This window comes from Ursus americanus, chromosome 23 (genome assembly GCF_024610735.1).
Source record: "Ursus americanus isolate L20-20 chromosome 23, mUrsAme1.1.p, whole genome shotgun sequence".
NCBI classification, from domain to species: domain Eukaryota; kingdom Metazoa; phylum Chordata; class Mammalia; order Carnivora; family Ursidae; genus Ursus; species Ursus americanus.
Genome location: NC_142149.1, coordinates 43,837,564 through 43,860,011, shown reverse-complemented (window position 1 = coordinate 43,860,011; position 22,448 = coordinate 43,837,564). Strand labels below are relative to the sequence as shown.

Genomic DNA, 22,448 nt, shown 5'->3' with positions numbered 1-22,448 from the left:
GTCCATAGAATCTGTGTGGGGTGGGAGCAATGACCCCTAAGATTCTCTGTTGTTCCTGGAGGATGTGATGGGAGAGGACATCTCACTTGTTGGGAACCAGCGAACCACATGATCGCTTTCCTTCTAGCTTGGACATTTTCTGATTCTTGAAGCAGGAGGCTGGGGAGAGAGCAGAATTCTCACCCAGATCATTGAGCACTTCTGCTCCACCTAATACTGTTCTGCTCGACCCCTTATCCTTCTAACTTTAAGCCCTGGCTTAAAATCGGTAATTTTATCTTGTTCTTTCTGCTTTAATCCTCACAGTAATTCCAAGTAGCAAGGGCTGTGGTAGCAATTGTCATCATTTTCACCTCTTGGGACCTTGCTTAAGAGGACAGCCTCTGATGGCCATGAGGGTGTGTGAGCTCCGAACTCTGGAAGGCAGACCCACTGCATTCCATTATGAACTGCTCATTTCCAGAGAAGCCAGGAATCTTTCTGCATGTGAAATTCCTAAGATTTTAAGTCGTGTAAATCCAATATTTTCCAAAGTCCTATGGGCCAAATTCAACAGGTCTGTAGGAGTAATTCAGCCCATTTCTGAGTCCCCTCCTTTTGCAAAAGAAGGGATCCCTTTAAAACACCACGTGCAAGCAGAAGCAAACTATAGCAAGGGGGAACTATCCTCCCATCCCCACTTTCTGCTGTAAAGGTCCTAAAAGGTCTGTTGGGGGGAGGGTGTATAACTCCAGTTTTTTGTTTCATTTTTTTTTTTTTCCTTAGACAACTACTATCTGTAGTGAAGAATTCAGGATTTGGGGTAATTTAAGGGATATTAGTCTGATTGCCTCAGGATGGGCTGGAGTATCTGTGCTATATCCCCTAACCCAATTCCTACTCAATTCCTAAACTCCCTTGGGGCAACCTTGCTTGAGGGCTAGATCAGGACCTCCTGTGGTTTCCAGAAAAGGACCAAGGTGGCGATCCTGCAGAGGCACGGCTGAAATCAAGAGAGCAGGATGGGCCACAGGTGGGGGCACCAGAAGTAGGGCAAATAGCTAAAGTGGGCAGTCTTTAGAGTGCCTAGGAACAAATGCACTCTAAAACTGGAGGGGCTACTTAGGCCTTGGCTGGATCACTACAGAGTAGCATTAACCCCAGAAACTCTGTAGGTCAGGGCAGGTTTGTGAAAGGGTTTCTTCCGTGTGGTCTTGGGCCTCTACCCAAGGTCTAGCACCATTCCACCCTTCAAGTTTGTGGTTCAGAGGGGCCAAAGCAGTTCTGGAGGAGAAAGCAGAGAACCCAAGAAGCCAGAGTTCGACAGAAGCCCGCACACAACCCTCAGGGATCAGGACGGAGGAAGCCTAACTCAGTGGAGCCCAGGCAGCACCTTGCCAGGTGATCTCTTCCCAGAACTTCTTAGCTGTAAATCCTTCCAACTCCACCACCAAGGCCTCCTTTCCTTCTGCTTGGGACTTGAGACTTCTACAAAACATGTGCACACATGAGCTTGTCCTGGGAGCTCATAACTGGAAACACTTCCCTCTCTGGAGCTGCTGTGGAGGCTGTGTGGATGGCCAGGTATCCAGACTTCTGTTACAAAATGGGTTTTTCTGGGGCGCCTGGGTGGCACAGCGGTTAATCGTCTGCCTTCGGCTCAGGGCGTGATCCCGGCGTTACGGGATCGAGTCCCACATCAGGCTCTTCCGCTATGAGCCTGCTTCTTCCTCTCCCACTCCCCCTGCTTGTGTTCCCTCTCTCGCTGGCTGTCTCTCTCTGTCGAATAAATAAATAAAATCTTAAAAAAAAACAAAAAAAACAAAATGGGTTTTTCTGTGTGTATGAGGAAAAAGATGCTCAAATTCACAATCACCATTTTATTATGTGGCAGTCACAGCAGCGTCAGCCCTTGTTTTCCCATGTCACCCTCCACTCATCCAGGGGTCCACTGGCCTCTTTCATGTTTGAGTATCAGATGCCAAGGTCCATTAAGGTCTCCTGATCCCTTTTTTCTAAAGTGTAGAGCTGGGCTTATAATAATTTGAGTCTTAAGAATTGATATTCGTCTCTTAATTGGTGATGGTGAAGAACACTAACAGCAGTTGAGCTCCCAGAAGAGGGCGAAGAGTGGGAGGACAGATTACAGAGGCTGCCCCGAGGTCATATGGGTGTGGGGGATGTAGGGGCAGAGCCATTTGTTCATTTTTCACCCTGCAAACTGGTCCAAAAACTTGAGGTAGGCCTGGCGCTGGGCCGCAGCCGCTGGAATGAAGTGGCCACCACAGTGGGTGAGGGTGATGGCTCCAATGAATCGGCTAGCCAGTTGCATACTTTCCTGAAAGGGGATGACGCAGTCAGTGTTCCCGAAAACATGAAGTGAAGGCAGTGACAAGGGGCTCTGCAGGATGGGTTCCTTGAGTCCAAGGCCCCGGGGACAGAAACCAGATATCAGGATGATAAACCTTGGCAAGGGGAAGCGGGGATCGCCAGCTTGTCCAAGGGCACACACAAGGGCTGCTAGCGCGGCCCCCTGGCTGAAACCAAGGAGCCCATCAAAAGGCCCCAGTTTCTTCAGTGCCTGTGCCACGGATTCCAAGGCTTCCTCCAGACCTCTGCAAGCTGTGGGCTGGCTCAGGGCGTCGAAAACGTCTGCCTCCTCTTCTGAAAACCACCAGCCTCGGGGCTGCTCCTCAGGAAGGCAGGGCTCTACAGCGATATAGGGGAAAGGATCGGGTTAGGGACAGCCTATCTAGCGGATGCGAAATGAAAAAGGGAAGGACGGAGGGTTTGGAAATGACAAAGAGCAAAGAGGCCGTCGAAGGAAGAGAAGAAAATCTAGGGGAAATGAGGTGGAGAGCACAGTGTCCTGACAAGACGGGGAAGACTGATCAAGGCGGAAGCCTGGGAGGCTGGGACGGAAGCAATGAGGAGTTTGGGCAGGGGGAAGGAACGAGGCGAGGATACAGCGTTGAGGGTATGCTGAAGGGTGTTACGGAAACGAGGCCAGATAAAAGACTCGGAATGCATTTCCCAGGCAGGGCCCGTCTCACCGGAGTCCGGCCCGGCGTCCTCGGGGCCCGCGGCATCCGCGACCAGGTGCGGGCCGCTAAGGCACACGAGCTCGGCGCGGCCCCGCAGCGCCTTCCTCAGCGCTCCGCTCTTCTCACGGAAGCCCCGCTCGCTCTGCCGGAAGCCGGCCAGGGCTAACACCCGCAGAGGATGCTGCGCCGCCATCTTGCCGGGCAACGCGGCAGGGAACGGAAGCAGCCTTTCCCCGAGCGGAAATCGAATATCCGAGGGGCGGAACCAAATGCCGGCACCACCCCGAAGGCGGGCCTCAGAGCCAGTGGATGTTCCCATAACAACGGGGAGGGGTAAGGCGCGGCCGGAGCAGGGGCGGATACCTGAGACCAAGGAGGGTCTCACCGAGCGAGCGGCGCTCCCTTTTCGTCTCTGCAGCTGCAACCGCCGCACGGCACGGCTGGAGAGGGGCGCGTGGACTCCTCCTGCATCAGAGGTGGCCGACTTTGCTCAGGGTCGTTCTAAGACGTCCTCCACCCTGCTCCCCTGCATTTTCCGTAGCGGCCGCACGGCGGCGGCCTCGGCTCGCGTCGCTAGGGCGGCCAGGGCCAGGCCGCGGCTGTGGTCTCTCCCTGCTTGCAGTCCCAGCCTACCTTCTCCAGCGGGGGCCGGCTCCGTCCGTGGTTCACAGTCCACGGCCCCAAGGAGCTGCCGGCGTAGAAGTCCATAGGGTAGGGCTGCTGCCAGGAAATGTCCCTCAGGGCCACCACTGCCTAGGGAAGGACAACTGGATGACATTTGCCAACTTTTTCTGAGCAGGATTAATTCATTCAATTTACACGATGGCCTATGGAGGTCCTATTATCCCCATACCACAGAAAGGAAATGTGAGGCTCAGACAGGTTAAGGGACTTGGCCAAGGCCACACATAGCTAGGAAATGAGTCAGCTGTAACTAAGTGCTGCCCACCCCTCTGTAGATCCCTCCCCTGACAGACCAGGTGCAAAGCCCACTCTCTCTCAGGTATTTTCCAAACTTGGTGTTACCTCATAGGGTGTCAGCAGCGGCTTGGGGAAGGCTGTGCCCCAGTCAATGGAAAGGCGCGGACATGCTACCTGCACCCACCTGAGAAGGGAAGTCAGGTCAGACCCAAGGGTGGGGGGGAGGGTCCTCCCCTTCTGGGCAGCATGCTGAAAAACATGACTGTGTCCCCAACACCCCCAATGAATGTTTACTATTAATTCTAAAGTAAAGACAATCACCTACTCCTGTTTAGAATAACACCATAGCACTGTTTGTTTTCTCTTGTTTCCTCCATGAGGGCTCTCTGTGAGCTCTCTGAGGGCAGGGCTTAGGCAGCTCATCTGTGATCATATCCCCAGAATCAAATTTAGTTTAGTTCTGGTACACCGCAGGTGCCAACCACCCCTTAAACTCATCTCACACAGAATGACTATGATGTTGCAGGCACCTGTGAGCCCCCAAAACGAAATGGGTGTGACCCATAGCCAAGGGTAGCCCCTGCTGAATGAGTGCTCTGTAAACATTAAAATTTCATGGAAGTTGGGGCGCCTGGGTGGCTCAGTTGTTAAGCGTCTGCCTTCCACTCAGGGCGTGATCCCGGCGTTCTGGGATCAAGCCCCGCATCGGGCTCCTCCGCTGGGAGCCTGCTTCTTCCTCTCCCACTCCCCTTGCTTGTGTTCCCTCTCTCGCTGGCTGTCTCTCTGTCAAATAAATAAAATCTTTAAAAAATAAAAAAATAAAAAAAATTTCATGGAAGCAATTCCCATCGACTCCAGCCTTCAATATGTGCTGGGCAGGACTCAGATATAAACTTCCTTAGCCAGAGTCATCGCTAGAGAGGTACAGTGAGAAAACTTACACATCCACTTCAGGAAGCAGGCTAAGCTTGCTGGGGAAGATTTCAGATAGCAGCAGCCTCAAGAAGGGAAGTCCCAAGGCTTGGAGTCGAGATTCCAGGTGCTGTTGGAAGAGGGAGGCCAAGCTCAGGTCACCATGATCAAGCAGCCAAGTCTAAGTCCCTTGGTCTACTGATTTTCCCAGTTGGGTTTCTAGTCAGTCCCCTCCTCCAGAGGCCATCCCAAGCCCTCTGACCTCCAGAATCTTGGGGCTGCCCTGGCGGCCCAAAGTGCCCAGGATAAGGCCCCAGGATCTAGCTGAACGGGCTGTGGCTATGGCTTCTTGGCGGTTGGCCTGCATGCGCTGGTGATCATAGCACTCTCTGGACAGGACTTTGCTGTATGGGTCATATCTGGAAAAGAAGCTATCAGGGTTACGGCGACAGCCATGCACAGTACCTGTCGTACACACGGCTCCCTGACCCAGCCCCTTGGGCTCCTAAATCTTTAGGCTCCATGCAGGTAATCGGGAACAGAGGCGAGAGCCGAGATCGTTGTTGGGAAGCTCAGTTCCACAGATGGAGCAGGCAAAGTAGGAGGGGGTTTAGAGCTCAGTGTGAATCCCAGGGTCAGGTGGGTACTGTGCAGCAGCCCTGGGTCTGACACCCGGATTCAGGACACAAGTACCTCAGATCCTTAGAGCTGTTGGCTGTCAAGGGGCCAGGGAATGAGGAAGTTTCAGCCAACTGAGGACTTCAGTGGCAGGAAACTCCACCCCCCCCCCCGACCCAAGCTGGTCAGCCCAGCTCAGCCCATACCGGTAAGCGGGGACACCAGGGTTGGCGATCATGACAGCCTCCAAATGGAAACGGCCATCTCCCAGATATCTGCAGTGGGCAGAGGGGGGATGGTAAGTATGGGGTGGCGTGAGGCAGCAGAAAAGGCAGGCACTGGCTTGGAGGTCCGGACTGAATTCCTGGCTGCCTGTGCTGGGGTGTGTGTGTGTGCGTGTGTGTGTGTGCACGCGTGCGTACTGGCCTAAGTCACCATTCTACCTCCCAAGGCCCTGGTTTCCTCACATGCAAAATAAGGAGTGTGAACTGGATGCGCGTAGGGCCTCTCTAGTTATGTAATGCGGCATCTGAGAACTGCTCCTCACCCCAGCCTTCAGAGGGAAGGGTAAAAAGGGCAGCCAGGGCCATGGGAAGGCCGCTCAGGGCTCTAAAGACCCTAAGCTGGAGGTGGGGGACAGGTTCTCCCTCACCTAGCTCAACACAGACATGGCAAGTAGGGTTTAAGGTGTCCTCAAAGTTGTAAATGAAGTTTCGGGGTATCACCGGCTCACTCTCCCAAACTGGCTCTCAGGTCCTGTTACTGAGTTAACAACTGCTGTTTACCAGGTTTGCGTCTTCTGTGCACCAAGGCCTGGACTAAGCACGTGTCATGTGGGATTTCACTCAGTCCTATCACACAGCCCTCCAAGGTACCTAGAGTATCCCCATTTTACAATAGATACAACTGCTATTCAGGGATGTTAAGAAACTTGCCCCAAGTCACACAGCTATTAAGCAGTGTATCTGGGACTTGACTCTAGGCTAGTCAAGCCTGTCCCTAAAAGTAGCTTCCAGGCCATGGAGAAGGCAGAGCACAGAGGACAGTCTGCCATGGCAGCTCCTTCTTTCTTGGAGACCACACTGAATTGTGATGAATGGCCAACACTCAGGGTGTCTCTCCCTCCAACACACACCTTGAAATTCCCAACGGTAGACACCGATGGGTTCAGAATTATGCGGCCACAGGCACAGGGAGAATGCCCTTTGGGGAGCAGGGCTGCCAGGTCTGGGCTGGGGAAGGCCCTGATCTGGGCCTGTCTTGGAGCAGGGGTGTCCTACGTGGGAGCAGCAAGCCCTGTGGGACCAGCATCTACAGCCCCAGAGGTGGGGCTGAGTCAGGGGAGTGCCCCTCCCTCTTTCCCTGCCATTAGCTAGGAATGGGGCTCCCCTCCCTAGTCCCAGCCGGGGGAGCTGTCGGCTCTGAGGCTGGCTGCATTCACACAACATTAAGCATTTCCATTACCTAAAATAATTAGGCGGCAGGAGACATGCTGCTCCTGCTTGTTAGCTGTCCGGATGCTAAATTAATGGGGCTGCAGCCTGGGCGTGCTCGTCCATCTTCTCCAATTATATTCCCACCATTCCTAGCCCACCCTCATCTCCACCCCCCTCTGCCCACCCATGAGGCCCTCTTATTCCTGCCCCACCCTGGGCATAGCCTCCTACATGGTGGACAGAGCACCTGAGAGGGAGACAGGAAACCTGAAACCTTATTTTGTCCCCATTTTACAGGGTGACCTTGAGCAAACAGTTAAAGAGCTTGAGACTCAGCTTCCTTTCCTATACAAGGAAACTCCAGCTCCCTTCTAGGGTAACTTCTTATGTCTCTACAACTGGCCCCCCATTTTTCACTTACACAACAGCCTCCACCTCTTTGGGCAGATGGGGAGCCGTGCAGCCCAGAATCTCCCCAGGAGACAAAGGCTTGCACTGGGGGACACTCACACAGTACTCAGCTTTCAGCTCCTGGGCAGCTGCCTGTAGGGATGAGGGAAGGGAAGCAAGTGACTAAGGAGGGAAGAGCCAGGGCCAGAGGACCAGCCTGGAGCACCTAACAGGGGCCCCAGGAACAGCCTGGAGGCTGGCTGCTATCTCTCCACTTACCTGCAAGGTTGACACAAACTGAATGGTGCTGACCAGGGCAAGGGAAGTGGCTGGGGAAAAGGTGAGGCGGATAGAATCCAGGAGGTGGGTAGTATCTATCCGGATGTCCACAAAGACGTACAGTACCCGGAAGTCTTGGGCCGAGGTGTCCATGGGAACTGGGAGGAGGCAAGAGTTCAGGAGACTGTTTTGGAAGGCCAGAGGGGCAGGGGGTCTGCCTGGGCCAAGGTGTCTGAGCAGCCAGGACCAGTGGCTTCAGCCTAGCGATACAAGGAGTGGGTAGGAGGCGGGGGGCAGTCATAGGTCCCTCAGAAGCTCCTTTTCCGTCACTCGGCCGGGGGCCCAGCCTGTTCTACCACCAACAGCCTTTCAAACACCCACATCTGGGATAGCAACATTGTTTCCAAGGCAACCAAATCCAAAGGAAAGATCCACCTGAGAGCAGGAAGGCCAAGGCCATCCCAGAAACTGGGAGGGACCCCCTGCCCGCAAGAAGGACAAAAAGGCACCGTGATAGGGGGTTAGCAGGCAGCCCCGCCTCTCTGCCTCCAGGATCCTGGCCCGCCATACCCAGGCAGCTGTGGCCATAGTGCACCAGGAAGTCAGCTCCCAGGGCCCTTGCAGTAAAATCATCCACACAGCAAGCCCCATACGTCACATCGCCCATCACCATCACTTCGGCCTCCGTGAACCTGTGGGGGTGGGAGGAGACAATGAGACAGTGGCACAAGGGTGAGGTAGGAGAAAGACCTACCCCTGGGGGGGTATCTCAGGGCCCAGCTCCTCTCTCCCTACCCCCCACAATCACTTGGGCTGGCAGCTGCCACTTCTGCCCACAAAGAGTAGGAGGGGCCCAGCTGCCGCATCCCCCAGCCCTGGCACAGCTCCTGGAGATGGAGCTGTAGGGGATGGTCTCTGCAACACCCTACTTCCTCTATCCAAGCTCAGACCGCAAGAAGGACCCCCAGCCCTCAGCCTGGCATACAGAGGGTCAAATACAGACCTCTGATGCCCTGACTCCTCCCACCCAGAGCAATGAGCACATACACACATGCGGAGGCACCCACTCCCAGGCCCTGACACCGTGGTGTGCGTGGGTATGCACGTATGGATACACACGGCCTCCCAGTCACCCAGACCCCCTGCTACCTCCCCACCCTTAGTTAGGGCCCTCTGTGCCCAGGGTGGGGGGACCCATGAACAGCTCCCCCACAGCACATGGCACCACCCACATACCTCATGCGTCAGAAAGAGTGGGCTCTGGCCAACACATTGCCATAGGGTCTGCTGCCAGGCCTGAATCACTGGGGGACGGGGGTGGGTGGGGAAGACCCCGCGCTCCCCAAATTCATGTCGGGAATGGAGTTAGAGGACCAGCTCTTCCTTGAGAGACTCGCCCCTGGGGCATGGGGCCTGGCTTGGTGCCTGGGGTCTCCCCATTTCTCTCCCGGGGGTACTACGGTGAGGAAAGCTGAGCTGCTGTCAGTCAGCAACCCCCTCCTCCCCCTTCCCCAAATCAGCCTGTGCACAGAAGCAGATTATTCAACTCCTTAAAATGCAGCCCAGGCGTCTGAGTCAGCCAGAGCACTTAATTTTTTATAGATTAAAATGTATGCAAATTGGCCTGAGCCCCAGAGAGCATCCCCAAGGGGCAAGAGGGTGGGAGCTGGGAAGTGAGTCTGTGGCAGTGGATGAGAAGCAGAGTGGGGGAGGGCACCAGCAGGGAAGTGGGAGGTTCCCATCACGAGATGACCTCCCCTTTCCCCATTCCCCCTCCCTGTTCCTGTGCTGGCTCCAGATGGCTGAGCACTCCCCACCCCCATCCCCCAGGATGGCTCATTGTGAAGAAGAAACTTAGAGAGGGGAGAGGACTGAATACCATCTCCTAGACAGTTCTCCCCCACCAAGCCCCTCCTTGCCCTACTCCCCCAAATGTGTCAGAGAAAAAGGTTTCCCTTGGCTAGACCTGATGCTGACAATTCAGCTCATTCTAGGTCAGCCCTGGGGATTAAGTTCCTCCTCAGGCCCCCCCACCTGCACCTGCTCTAGGCCCAGCTTTGAAGATCCTAGAACTGATTCATTCCATCCCCCTCACCCCCCACCCCCCGTCCCCCGTTAATATTTTAGGGAAAGAGATTTATACAGACAATCCAAGCCGCATAGGCTGGGATCTCAGCAGGCTGGGAGTTTAGTTTTGGCTTTTTCCCTTTGTGTGTGTACGGTTGTGGGAAGGGACAGAGTAAGACCAAGGTCCAGAAGGAGAAAATTCAACAGGCAGAGCTATAATGGGCATGGGGAAGGTCTTGGCTTAGCTCCTTCTCCAGTGCTCCTCACCTTTCCAAGATATCCACAATAGTGCAGGCAAAGAGGAGAAGGCCCTCAGGCATTTGCAAGGCCACTGAAAAACAGAGCAGAGACATGAAAGCAGAGGGCTGGGAAAATGCTGGAATGGGGATACTGTCCCTGACTGAGCCAGGCAACCTCTCCGCCCCTACCCCATCTCAAAGCTTGGGGGCTCACCCTTCTTGGCCCCGGCCTGTTGAATCCTCCAGACGGTCTTGGGAATCTCAAAGTTATAGTTGGAAGGCAGGACTTGAATGGCTGCCTGCAGCTGGGGGTTGTTCAGGATCTCAGGGGGGATCTGATTGGCCAAGCGGCCCCTAGGGGCTCGACCTAGGACAATGCAAGGCTTGAGTTGGCACCTGGCCTAAAACAGAACAAGACCCAGTTAAGCCATTAACACCACCCAAGTTTCAGGCCCAGATCCCAGATGCCAAGGGGGTTGGCCCAGCCTTCTTCCTCACTGATTTCATTCTGAAGCTGGAAAGACAACCCTGAGCCAGGAAGAAATCTGCATAATTAGTTTCCATATTGGAGATTACTGGGAATCAAAGACTTGCGCCCATGAGTGGGATATAGTTAACCCTTTACCTTTGGGAGAACAGAGGTGATACCAGGAGACTGAACTGAGGGGCAAACAGAAAAAAGTCCAAATGGCTCCTTGAAAAAGAACAACTCTGAGGAAAACCCAAAACCTAGCAGTCTGGGAAGATGTCCTCCCCCCATCCCCGCCCCCAGGCCTTGAGAATATCTTGAAGTTCTGAGGTCCTAGATACAGGATCTATTAGCAAACTGTTGTTAAGTACTAATTTAAAAGCCTGCTCTCTTTACTCAAGTCCCACTGACTCTGTCTACACTGGTGAATCTCTACACTCTTCCCTCTCCTCATTTAAAAGGGAAATAAACATCAAATATTTAACTGACTTAAAAGGTTCCTTAGTCCCACTGTTCCACTCCAGGGAAAATGAAAGAACACACTCTAGTTAGGACTGTGGGCAAACAGGTAAGGATAGAGAAGTGACCTCTCCCTTTAGGAGCTAGTAGTCTAGCAGGGGCAAATGTAGGTATACAAATTACAACCTGATTAAAGGAGAAAACACTGTAGCCCATTAGCAAAGCTGCAGCCCTTAATTTGCATCCTATTTCCCACAATTCAGCTTAGCTCAACCCCTATTATCTCTTTAGGAACCAGAGTTCGGGAATATGATACGGAAACAAGAAATTAATTTATTGAACAAATATTTATTGAATGTACTTTGTGCCAGAACTTCTGCTAGGGCCCTTTACTACTATGGGGGGGATCCTCCCAGACATGACCTTTCACCCTCTGCCTGTGGGTGGGCTGACGGTAGTGACGATGGTACAGTCGAGAATTCGCATTGGCAGGCTGGGATCCTGAGACGATATTTGAATGTTACCACTGCCATCGTTTTTGTTCAGTTGTTTCAGAGGCCTTTGAACAACCAGCCCATAACCCTGGACCCCTCAGAGAAGCTCCTTAGATAGGGCAAGTCCCTTGTGGTCGTTGGGGTCCCCAGGACTAGTAGGCGCCTCCTCCTTTATCACGTGTTTGTGATCTGTTTACACCAGTATTCTCAGGTAGACGGAGATCCCTGAGGACAAGACTGTCGTGTAGTCCCTGCATCCAGCAGAGGCCTGGCAGTCGGTGAGCGCTCAGTAAGTGCGCCTGGTGAATGCAACCATGTGCCTCTTTCCTGAAGGCATTCCCCGAGGGCCCACTTGTGGAACGGCCGCTGCAACGCGCCTGGCTCATTTCTTCCTCAAGGGGTCCGCCTCATCCGTGAGTCCTCCTGTGCCAGCCAAGGCGGGGGCGGGGCAGCGTTTCCGGGTTGAGGACTGCAAGCTCCCAGGAAGGGCTGCTCCCGATCGCGCCCTAAGACTGCAAAAGGAAGACCGGTCCCTCGGGCTCCAGCGAAAGCCGCCGGAGCGAGTGACGGAGAGGCCTTCCGGTTCTGGCGGAGAAAGACTGCCGCCATTAGAGCGGGGCGGTTCTGCCCTGGCCTTGGGAACCTAACTCACGATGCGAGGTCCGGAGGCCTCAGCGTAGTAGCACCCACCTCTACCAGTGCCGTTTCGGCTGCCCGGCTCCGCCGCCACGGACTCCGCAAGCGCCGCCATCACTGGCCTGTCCACGTGGAGACCAAAAAGGCAGCGCTAGAAGAACACGGAGAACTCAGACATTGCGATCGATCGCCGGTCGCTAGCTAGGGGCGGGGATTTGCTGGGCGGAGACCAGGAAGGAGACGATAGGGGCGGGGCTATCGCGGGTCCCCCTCAGCCCCGAAGGACCGGGCTCCCCCCGCCCCTAGCAGTCCAGTACCATCGCAGTTGCTCTCCCCCGACGACCCAGTCTTCATCTCCGCTCCCGGTTTGCCAGACCTGGCACTCCCGGACCAGTGCTCCCCTGTTTGCTGACTCCCTGCCCGAAATCTGTGGGCCAAGTCTTGTGAATGGGACCCGCCCAGGTATCCCTTTTGCTCCGCTCCCAGTCTCCCCTCCTAGTAAGCAGGGGAGGGCGTGTAAGTAGGGCCACATTCCGTACCTCAAAGGTCCCCACTGCGCAAACAAGACAGAACTCAGCTCCCATCAGCCCAGCTCCAAGAGTCCTGGGGTTGATTTCCAGAGCACCAGAGTGCCCTTACCTTTAGAACCAACAGTGCGACCGCAGAAGGTTCCCATGTGAAAAACTGCTACCAAGGGAAGGCCCCAAGGCTGAGGGTGCTTTCCGGGGCGGGGTGGGGGGGGGAGTGGGGGACGCAGTCCAGGGAATCCAATCGCCTAAACCAATCCACAGTTTCCCCTGCCTTGGCTGCCCCTCAGGCCAAGTTAGCCTTTCTCTTGATCAGGCCTGGGCTCCTGGGATCCAGAGAGAAGGCAGAGCAGCCAGTGAGACGGCCTTGACCTTTGGTAGAGCTGAGTACTTGCAGGACTGGCCCTTAGCAAGGTCTGCCCCATACAGCAATAGTCCCCCAGGGCTGTTTGCCCATCCAGCCCTCTGGCACCATCTTTCTCTCTCTGAGGTGGTGATGTGAGCACAGCTGGCCCTTTAAGGTAGCTCTGTGGCCTGGGGCTCCCCTGGAGGCCCTCCTTGCTTGGAAACTCCTAATTAAGGTACATGGAGAAGTGAAAAACAAGCAGCCAGGGACAGGCCTGCCTGGGCGGCTGCCCAGAGAGGAAAGATGTATGGGCTGGCTGAGAGTGAGCAGCCAAGGGGAAGACTAGAAGGGGTCAGTGCTCTGGCTCTCAGGCCACCGACCGATACTCTTAGGATGGTCATAGCTTTGGGTGGGACTGTGGCCATCATGGGTCCCTGGAACACCCTTCTTGCCTTGATAAGAGCCCAGCCTGGACTTCCCATCTCTCCCAGGTTCTTTGGACTCTCAGGGTGCAAGATCTCAATTCCAGGGATACCCTGAGTGCAGCCCCTCCCCCTTCAGGACACTAAGGCCCAGCTGTGGACAGCTTTCACTCTGGTTGCAGCTGTGAGTTCCCAGGGGGGGAAGACTGACTCCAGAGTAGTGGCTTTTCCCTAGCAGGCGCCCCATCCTTTAAGGGCCTTTCCCTAGGCAGAAGTGGGGCCTGCTGATGATTGAAGGCCCTCATCTCTTACAATATTGCCCCACAGCCTTTTGTGCTGAATGAGCTGATCTAGCACCCATTAGGAAACCAGGTGATGTCTAGGGGAACTAGACATCCAGGACAGATGTGAGCATGTCCCCTAAGATACTTTAGTGAAGGACATTGGGGCTGTCCTTCAACTTGGGCCGAGAACACCTCCATCTGTTTGTGGGGGGTCTCCCTGCCTGAGTTACTCAGCAGGCTGAGTAATTACTGCCTGACAAGAAGGCGGGCAGAGTGCACCCCCACATTATACCACAACACCCGCCTATAGTCACCCCCACCCCCTGGCTGGACTCCAAAGCAGCACCCAGCCCTCCTGAGGTCCAAAATAACTCTGCTTCTCACACTCACGCCCAGCCCCAGCCAACATCGTCTGAGATGCTGGAGTTTGTGGGGCAGGGGGGTCATGGGGAGGCAGCTCAGGGAGTTGGAAGGGGGATTAGCATACCCCGATTCAGGCCTTCACTTTGTCACTGATCTGTTTTGTGACATGGAGCAAGTTGTTCAGCCTCCCTGGGCCTCAGTTCACTCATGGAGAGCTTCTGCAGCGCCCAGTGCCTTCCAGACCAGCTTTAATGTCTGGCAGGGTGTGGGCCCAAGTCCAGCCCTGCAGCTGGTCAAGGCTAAGAGAAAGAATACCTCAACTTCAGTTCCAACCCAAGATGGACCAATCTTCTTTTTTTTTTTTTTTTTTAAAGATTTTATTTATTTATTCGACAGAGAGAGAGAGACAGCCAGCGAGAGAGGGAACACAAGCAGGGGGAGTGGGAGAGGAAGAAGCAGGCTCACAGCAGAAGAGCCTGATGTGGGGCTCGATCCCATAACGCCGGGATCACGCCCTGAGCCGAAGGCAGACGCTTAACCGCTGTGCCACCCAGGCGCCCCTGGACCAATCTTCTTAATCTTCAGAACAGGGTTACTTTTTCACCTTCAAGCATTTGCACCTTGTCTCCTGCCTGGAATGCCCTTTTTCCTTCTCAAACTGATGAACTCAGCCCTCAAGGCCCAACCTAAATGGCATCTCTTTGATGAAGCCTTCCTTGATCATCCTTCACCCCCTCACAGAGCTAGCAGAGCCCCCTCCAACACTTTGTGTCTCCTCCTGTCACATTCTAAGATGGCTTGTGGGTCTTTCTTCCCCAACTACGCCCTAAGCTTTTGTAGTTACATGGCTATGTAGTTAGCTGAAACCCAGAGCCTCAGTGCCATCGAATGCTCGTGTGAGTGAATGAATGATACTGGCCTTCTTTTGAAACTTCCTATCACACCAAGTGTTTCTCCAAGGGATTGCAACTCATTGTCTCACTTCAGTTAGCTCTCTTAGATGTCACCTGCTCAAAGCAGTGCTCCCTGACCCCTCATACCAGCCCTGTACTATACCCTGTTTGCTCTTCTTCCACGCATTGTCTCATCTGGACTTTTCTCATTTGGTGCCTATTAACTGTAAACTCCACAAAGGCAGGGACCTTGTCTTTTTCGTTGGCTGAATCCCTAGGAATAGTAATGCCCCACACGATTGACCGTCAATAAATGCGTGTTGAATGAGTGACTTAGCCCACTCTTTTTCCTTTCCCGGACCCCTCTTAACCCAGGCCAGTAGGGGGTGCCGCCTCCACCCAGGATCTCGCCTGACCTGAACCTTCTCTGCTAAGCCCAACTGGCCCCCTGCGGGACCTGCTTTCTAGGCGGCGCCTCCTCCATTTTCCAGGAAGCCCCGGGCGGGGTCTGTGCAGACTGAAGGAGATCAGGGACCCCCCGCTAGGCGGGGATAGCCCACCCGAGCCCCACATCGGTCCTTCCCTTTCTCTAAGATTTGCAACTGGGCCTCCCTGAATGCTTGCTGCATGGACTAGACCAGCCTGGGGGCGCGCCACACCTACCCCGCAAAAGAATAGTATCCTGGGACGCGGGATGTGAGGCGGCTGGGTTTCCCGGAGCTGTCCTGGGCAGGGCGGAGCCGTCGAGTCTCCGAGAAGGAAGCGGAGCCGGCTAGAGAGGATATGGGTAGGGGTGCAGACTTGTGATCCGGGTTTCTGGGCGGGAGTCCTCCCGTCCCAGCCGGTGGGCAGAGCGCACGCTTCCAGCCGCCTCTCTCAGTGACCTCCAGCCGCGAAGGGCGAGCGGGCGGGGGTTGGGCTGCGGGTGCGAGCTCCGGGAAGCCTGCGGGGCCCGGGAGGGGCTTTCGAGTGGCCCGACGGCCGCCGAAGGGCTGGGGCAAGTACTTGGACCGACGCGGGCCGAGGATCGTCCCGGGGGGCGGGCGCAGCGAAAACACCTTGGGAGGCGGCGCCGCGCGGCTGAGCGCCGCTGCCCTGGGAATAGGACGGCGCTCAGCACCGCGAGCTGAGAGCACTTTCATAAATTTTGTATGGGAGGCGCTCTGTGAGCGGGGGCGGGGAGCTGAGCTAGAGGGAGGGATCTAGCGAGTGAGGGAGGGAGGGAGGAGAAAAGGTGGGGGAAACCGGGGGGTGGGGGGAGGAAGGGAGGCGCCCCGCTCCGCCGATCGCTGGGTCCTGCAAACGCGCGCCGGGCGCTTTCCCTGGAGCTCGGCGGTGCGTGCGAGCGCCCTTTTGCAGCAGCCGCGGCGGCTGCCGCCCGAGGGGGCGGAGAGGAGGGGGCCGCGGCCCGGCGGCCGGGCGGCCGGGGGGCGGTGTCCCCACTCAAAACCTCCTGCAAAGAGCTTGGGGCTGCAGAAGCAGGCCGCCAGCTCCGCGGAGCAAGCTGCTTGTCCTGGGGCTGAGCGAGCGCGCCGGGCTGTTCAGGCAGCGCCGCGGTTGCTAGTGGGCGCCGGTGCCCTCGGCGCGGGGCTCGGGCTCACCATGCCCCTGAGGGGCCGGGCTGCCGGGCACAAACGGATCCCCGGCTTGCCCCCGCCTGGACGCGCTCGGATTAGCTGCAGCAGGCGCCCAAGGGTTTGAATCCGGACTCCGGGAGGAAGCGCGCCTAGGCCGACCTCGGAGTGGCGGCCCCGCGGCCAACATGCTTCGCAAAGGTGAGTTGGAGCCGAAGGGGCAAGTTGGAGTTGAGTGCGCACGCGGCAGAGCCTCGAGCCCGGGCGCCACCCGAGAGCTCCCCGGCGCCGGAGCTCTTGGCTCGGGAGGCAGCAGCTGGCGGTCTAGAGGGCTGGTGGGGTTTGCGGGGACGCACCTGCGGAGGGTTTGCTGCTGGAGCTCAGCGCCTGTCGGTGGCCGGTTGCGAGACAGGGGATTTGCACCATGGATCAAGCGGCCAGGCCTAGGGATCTGGCTCGGCGAGGTCATTTCGAGACAACTGTGAGCTACCCATGATGGAAGGGGAGCCGGCCTTCTGGGACCTTTGCTTTGCCATTATAAAGTTTTGCAATTGCAGGCTCCATCCCCCGCGTGGGCACATGCTGCCAGTTCTGCCGCCTTGGCGGGGCCGGGTGCAGCCCGCGCTCCAGGGCGGCCAGCGGTCAGTCACCGCGCGGCCCTGGCGCTCACTGCGAGCCCTCGCTTCTCAGGCGGGGCCGGGACGCGGGCACCTTCCCTGCAGTCCTGCTTTGGTCCTCAGGGACGGGCTCTGGGCACCCAGCAGCCCAGGGGAGGTGGCTAACGCCTGATGTCCGGTTCTTCAAACTTTCCTTACGCCTGGAGGAGAGATATGGGAAGGTGGGGGCCGTACCGGCTGCGTGCGCGGCAGGTGCCAGGCTCAACTTGAGGAGAGCTGGCTCCGCGACCACCTAATCACAACTCCCCTCCCCCCTGCAGCGCGGCTCATTGCAGAGCGTTGCAAAGTTGGCGCGGGTGCTGGGGAAGTCCCGCCGCGCCCCCACGTGGCTGCCGCGCGGGGAGCTGTCCCCGGGGCCCAGGGAGGGCAGGTGACCACGCCGAGAGCCCGCAAGCCTGGTCTCCCGCTGCCCCGGCCTCTGCGTCTGCCTCCCTCCCCTCCCAGGTCGGGGCGAGCTGCGACGCTCCGTCGGGACCCTATCGTTCTGGGCTGGGCCGGGTGGCCGGCGAGCCTCGGCGGCTGCGTTTGGCTGCCCGGGCCCTGCGGGAGCCTGCTGAGGCGGGAGCTCAGGTAGCTGAGGGGCCTGATCCCTGCGCTCTGCGCTCCTGCCTTAATCCGCCCCTGTTTCCATGGCAACAGACCGAGGTGTCGTAAGCACAGGATTCTGACCTCACAGTAGGATGGGGAAGGAGAAAACGGGCAGGGGGAGGTGGCGGAGGAATGGGAAGCGAAGCCCCAAGATGGGCGGAGAGAAGCAGATGTGGGGGTCATGGAAGAGACCCCACAAGCAGGTGGGACATGTGGGTGAAGAAACCACGCTTTCACTGGAAGCAGTAAAGGCTGGGTGGTGGTCCTGGCTTGCTCAGGCCTACCGGGAGCCTCGGTTGCCCCATCGTGTCAATAGTCACAAACTTGTGTGTGACTTGTGTCTTCCACGTGGATTGGGGCAGTGTGGGGGAAACGCTGACTGCCTTTTACTATAGTGTGGGAAAAGTCTCTGCGGCTGGTTGGAGAAGCCTCTTCACTGATACACCCAGGTTCCTTTTCCCTGCACAAAGGGACTAAAAGTCTTTTCAGCAGCTAGTGGTGCTGGTCAGAGTGTCTACACACAGAGGGTGACTTTGACAGAACTGAGCAGAAGCCCAGGTCTGAGAAGCGTGGGCCTGGGGTGTGCACACTTGCCCTGGTGGGTAAGTCTTCCCTGGCAGTTTTAGGAGGCTACCATGTCTGGGTTGCTGGGTCTGTGTTGGAGATAATTGAGGGGAACCGACATCTCATTTTCCTTTTGGTCTTTTGTCTTTTGGCAGTTTATAGTTAAAAATGAGCCACAAAGCAGCCCGTGTACATTATTTACATGGCTTAGGTGCCCAGGGAGGCTTGAGCAGCCCTCAGGAGCCTTTCTCTCCCGTCCTTGCTAGCAAGAGACCCAACCCGGGATGAGCCCCGTGCATTCTGGGGGCTTCTCCCCATAGAGGAGGCTGACTTACCCTGTTCAAGAGGTGGGCACTGGAGGCTTGGAAGTCATACGGGTTCACCACTTGGGCTATTTCTCCCTTCCTGCGTGGCTTGGTTGGTGAGAGAGGTTCTACCAACAAAGAGGTTTCCACCTGGATTGGCCAGAGGAAAACAGAGCAGAAAAGCCCTTTGCTGGGCTAGGCTCAGCTCCACTGGCCTGCAGCCTGCTGCTGGGACATTGTGTGGGCAAAGGACTTTCATTTTGGTCCTTTGCTGGACAATCTTCTCTCTCAGCCCCTGGTCCTGATCCGTAGGACTTGTTTCTTTTACACACATATACAGAACACTTAGATACTCTGTGTGGCTTCTGGGTGTGTGCTCAAAGCCAAAGGTATGCCTGAGGCTAATGCCAAGGGAGGTGGCCATAGCAAAAATGTTATAGGTTGGCTTCAGACAGGGGTGCCTGGGTGGCTCAGTTGTTTGGGTATCTGCCTTCGGCTCAGGTCATGATCTCAGGGTCCTGGGATTGATACCCGCATCAGGCTCCTTGCTCAGCGGGGAGCCTGCTTCTCCCCCTCCCTCTGCTCCTCCCCCTGCTTGTGCTCTCTCTCTCTCTCTGTCAAATAAATATATAAAATCTTTCAAAAAGGGGGGGATGGGTTCAGACAGTTGTTGCAGTGTCCCTGCCTGTCAGCTGCAGAGCCCTGCATGGAGTCCTGGACCTGAGGGGGTTTCATAGTCTCGATTTGGAAAAGGATTTGAAAAAAGAGAGAGCAGCCATCCCTAGATCCTGGGGGTAGTGTGGAAGAGAAAAACCCTCTTACACTCCTGTACAGGGTTGGGCTCATGGTCTTGACGATGGAGTGCTTTGTGGAGTTAGGAGGCTCAGTGGTCTGAAGAAGGCAGTGTAGGCATTGGATCGTGAGGGTCATTGCTCTGATTTCCGGTTGTCCTATTACAGCAAGCTGGGTGCTGTCCCCTGGCAGGACATTTTAGGATTTGGGAGGGTGCTGCCTTGTGTCTCTTAATGAAAGGGCTCTACTGGCCATAGCCGCACCTCTGTGAACCAGAACAGCCTGGGTTGTCAGTGGATCCTGCCGCTGACGGTGCTGGTAGCTGAAGGCTTCAGCAGCTGCCTGCCCTCTTTTCCGTCTCCTGGCCTACCCTGGCAGAACCAGGGATATAAAAAGCAAGCCTCTGGTCAGAGATGAGAGGCAGGCAGGGCAAGCCAGGCCCGGAGCCACCCAGCACCATCCAGGAAGAAAGGGCAGCCTGTTGGGGGTTTTGCTTTGCCAGAAGTGGCCTGCTTAAGGTCAGGATCTATGGTTTTCATTTTTAGAGCTATAAAAACAGAATGCAAATCAACAGCCTCTGGGCTAATACTGAACCTATCCGTAAAGTTTTTGTCTTGTTAAGCAAGGAGATAGAGTGCCAAATAGGCTTTGTTAAGTGGCAGCCTAATTAATAATTTAAAATCTTGTAGCTGTCTTTCATTAGAATTTATCTGTACATCAACCACAAAATCAGTCAAACACACCCATTTATAAGTTAATGCCATCCTTGAATAATTCAGCAAGAGCTAGATTAAGGCCTGCAATCCAGTAAGAAGCGTTTTGTTCTTTTGGTTTCCATAGCCAGATGGGCTGGCCTGGTGGCTGGATTGGGTCTCCTTTGTGTAAAGAAGGGGAGGCCATGGGAGGAAGGGACCGTGGGGTCATCAGTGCTTGGTGGGTTTGGATCCAGAGGTTCCCCAGGGGACCTGAGAGTCTTGAGGTGGCCAGGTGTCAGCAGGCTTCACCTCTTGGAGCTGTCCGTATCATGGTCCTCTTTAGCTCCAGTAGAGAAGAGAAGGGAGGAGTATTTCATGGACAGCCAAGACATTCTTCTTTCTGCTGCAGAAGAAGTGTATAGAGGGGAAATACAAGAGCCCTGTTCAGGAGGGTTGAGATGTGAGGCTTTTTTATCCCCAGATCCTGGTGCAGACGAAATTTCAGTCTTCCCCGCCTAATTGTGTCCCACCCAGGGAATGCAGCCTGGTGGGACCAGTGTCACCAAAACAGCTTCTTTAATTGGGAGCCTCTGGGCTACTTCTTTCCTCAACGCTTCTGGTCCTTATGCAGAAAAGAGAAGCCAAGAGGAGGAATTTTAGGGCAGCACCAGGACACACCAATAGAAGGAGAGAAGCAGAGGGAGTTGTTCAGTGAAGTCCCTGCACGCGTTTTCTTACCAGCCAGAAGAAAAGCACGGCGAACAGCACTCATTGTTTCCCTTGTGAGCTCAGACCATGTAGCAAAGTGTTTTGGTTCAATTCCTGTCATGCCAATATGTGGCCAAGTCCTCGCTGCACTGCTCAGGCCCATTTTCTACAGAGAAACCGTTCAGGGCCCAGTGTGGGCACTGCCTGCCGCACGGCAGGAAGGTAGCCTGGAGTTTCTGGTCTCTGTCTCAGGCCACTGGTCCCAAGCCCTCTGGAGGCTTCAAGGGCACTATTTGTGAACACCAGGTAGATAACTGGAGTAGATGGTGGACCTGATGCTAGGAGAAGGTTCTTGGCCAAGTTTGAAAAGGGGAAGTGTCATTAGGAAGAGGAAAAGGCAGGGGAGAGGGTGGGTGTCTGTCCCTTGACCTGTGGCTGAGTTGATAGCAGATGGGACCGAGGAGGGAGGCTTGTGGGGTGAATCCAGCTCCAAGTTTTGGAGTCATAGCCTGAAAAAGGACAGAGCAGAAGTTCATTTGCTGGAGAGGAGAAGGAGGGGGTAGGCATCATGAAGGATGTCAAGAACGGATCTGTTTGGTACCATCTGCAGCAAAGTAGTGGTTAAGGTTAAAGCAGAGAGGAGATGACAGGGAGGGAACAGATGGCCAAGGAAGCAAAATAGCTGGCGAAACGGGAACAGAGCCTCCAGGGACAGCAGAAGGCAGGACCTCCGTGCAGAATGCCGGAAGCAGCCCTTTCTCGGGGTGCGCTGGCCAGGCCACCCTGACTAGAAGTGAGTCAGAAAGAGGAGTGGGGCAGGGACCTCAGGGTGAGAGCTTCCTTAAGGCCTGGGACAACACCTAGGGAGACATCAGCCCCAAGGTTAGGGGGCCCAGAACAGGGACTTCCTTGGATGCCTTTGAACTGGGGAGAGGAGGCACCCTGACTTGGTGTCCATCACTAGGGCAAAGCCAAGCCACGTCAGGTCTTAGAGCATGCCTGGTTGAGCCCTCTGTGAGGGGGTATGGATGCTAGCTGGAGACAGGGGCAGCAAGGGCCCACTCGTGCCCGTTCCTATCCGTGCACTGCCAATACCTGCTTATAGTTGATTACTGATGGGCCAAGCTAAGTGTACTCCATACCTTATGTCATGTCATCTCCACAGTCACCCTTTGAGGTCAGTCTGTACTTGTCCCTGCTCTACAGATATGGAAACTGAGGCACAGACACATGAAGTCCCTTGCCCTGGGTCACTTGGCTGGCACATTGTTGAGTCAGAACGCAATCCCAGATCCGTCTGCCACCACGCTCTTTCGCTTGCTTGCTCTCTTAACCCCTAAGCTCCACTGTCTCGCATACCCAGCTGCCTTGAATTTATGTGACATTTGTTTTGCGGGGTGCTGACTCATTTGTATCTTGTTACAGAGCTCCCTGGTAGTTCCCATGCGCTCCCCTTCTGCTGTACCTCCAGGGGCATCTCTGGCTGGGACCTGGGGCTCTAGGACCCCGAGCCGGGCTCTCACCTGCCCTCTTCTTCCCACCCTTCTCTGTGTCTGGGCAGACATACCCTCACCTGCTGCGTCCTGTGTCCCGCTGTGGGTTCTTCATTACGGAGAAGGGCGGGTGGGCCAGCACCATCCTGCCTGCTTTCATGCCCTTGAGAAAGGCTGGGACAGGGTTTATTTGGGGCCTGGGCTTTCCCCATGTGTTGCTTTTCCTGGCTAGCCCGGTGGACTTGTTCACACAGCCACACCCAGACTGGTGGGT

The 22,448-nt window shown here is 55.7% G+C and overlaps 3 protein-coding genes across 4 annotated transcripts in view; 1 reads left to right on the top strand and 2 right to left on the bottom strand.

The window, feature by feature from the left end:
• Positions 1–847: 847 nt before the first annotated feature.
• OVCA2 (OVCA2 serine hydrolase domain containing) lies at positions 848–3,380 on the bottom strand. The gene is made up of 2 exons (XM_087854679.1): positions 3,033–3,380; positions 848–2,688 (listed from the first exon to the last, which is right to left on the bottom strand). The coding sequence occupies exons 1-2, from the start codon at positions 3,340–3,342 to the stop codon at positions 2,189–2,191; spliced, it is 810 nt and encodes a 269-aa protein (XP_087710805.1). The 5' UTR covers positions 3,343–3,380; the 3' UTR covers positions 848–2,188.
• On the bottom strand, positions 2,550–12,125 carry DPH1 (diphthamide biosynthesis 1). 2 transcript variants are annotated; one of them, XM_045773459.2, is made up of 13 exons: positions 11,998–12,125; positions 10,100–10,252; positions 9,914–9,977; positions 8,150–8,271; positions 7,580–7,737; positions 7,332–7,453; positions 5,681–5,749; positions 5,119–5,275; positions 4,886–4,986; positions 4,050–4,128; positions 3,657–3,776; positions 3,387–3,488; positions 2,550–2,688 (listed from the first exon to the last, which is right to left on the bottom strand). In XM_045773459.2, the coding sequence occupies exons 1-12, from the start codon at positions 12,056–12,058 to the stop codon at positions 3,405–3,407; spliced, it is 1,290 nt and encodes a 429-aa protein (XP_045629415.2). In that variant the 5' UTR covers positions 12,059–12,125; the 3' UTR covers positions 2,550–2,688; positions 3,387–3,404. The 2 variants fall into 2 exon arrangements, with proteins under 2 accessions (XP_045629415.2, XP_087710804.1); XM_087854678.1 differs by having other exon boundaries at positions 10,100–10,286; positions 11,998–12,071.
• Positions 12,126–16,063: 3,938 nt separating this feature from the next.
• Positions 16,064–22,448, top strand: part of RTN4RL1 (reticulon 4 receptor like 1) — a 67,347-nt gene continuing 60,962 nt past the window's right edge. The window contains exon 1 of the mRNA XM_045773550.2: positions 16,064–16,553. Within this exon, the coding sequence (XP_045629506.2) occupies positions 16,541–16,553 (13 nt within the window). The 5' untranslated portion in view covers positions 16,064–16,540. The remainder of the gene's footprint in view (positions 16,554–22,448) is intronic.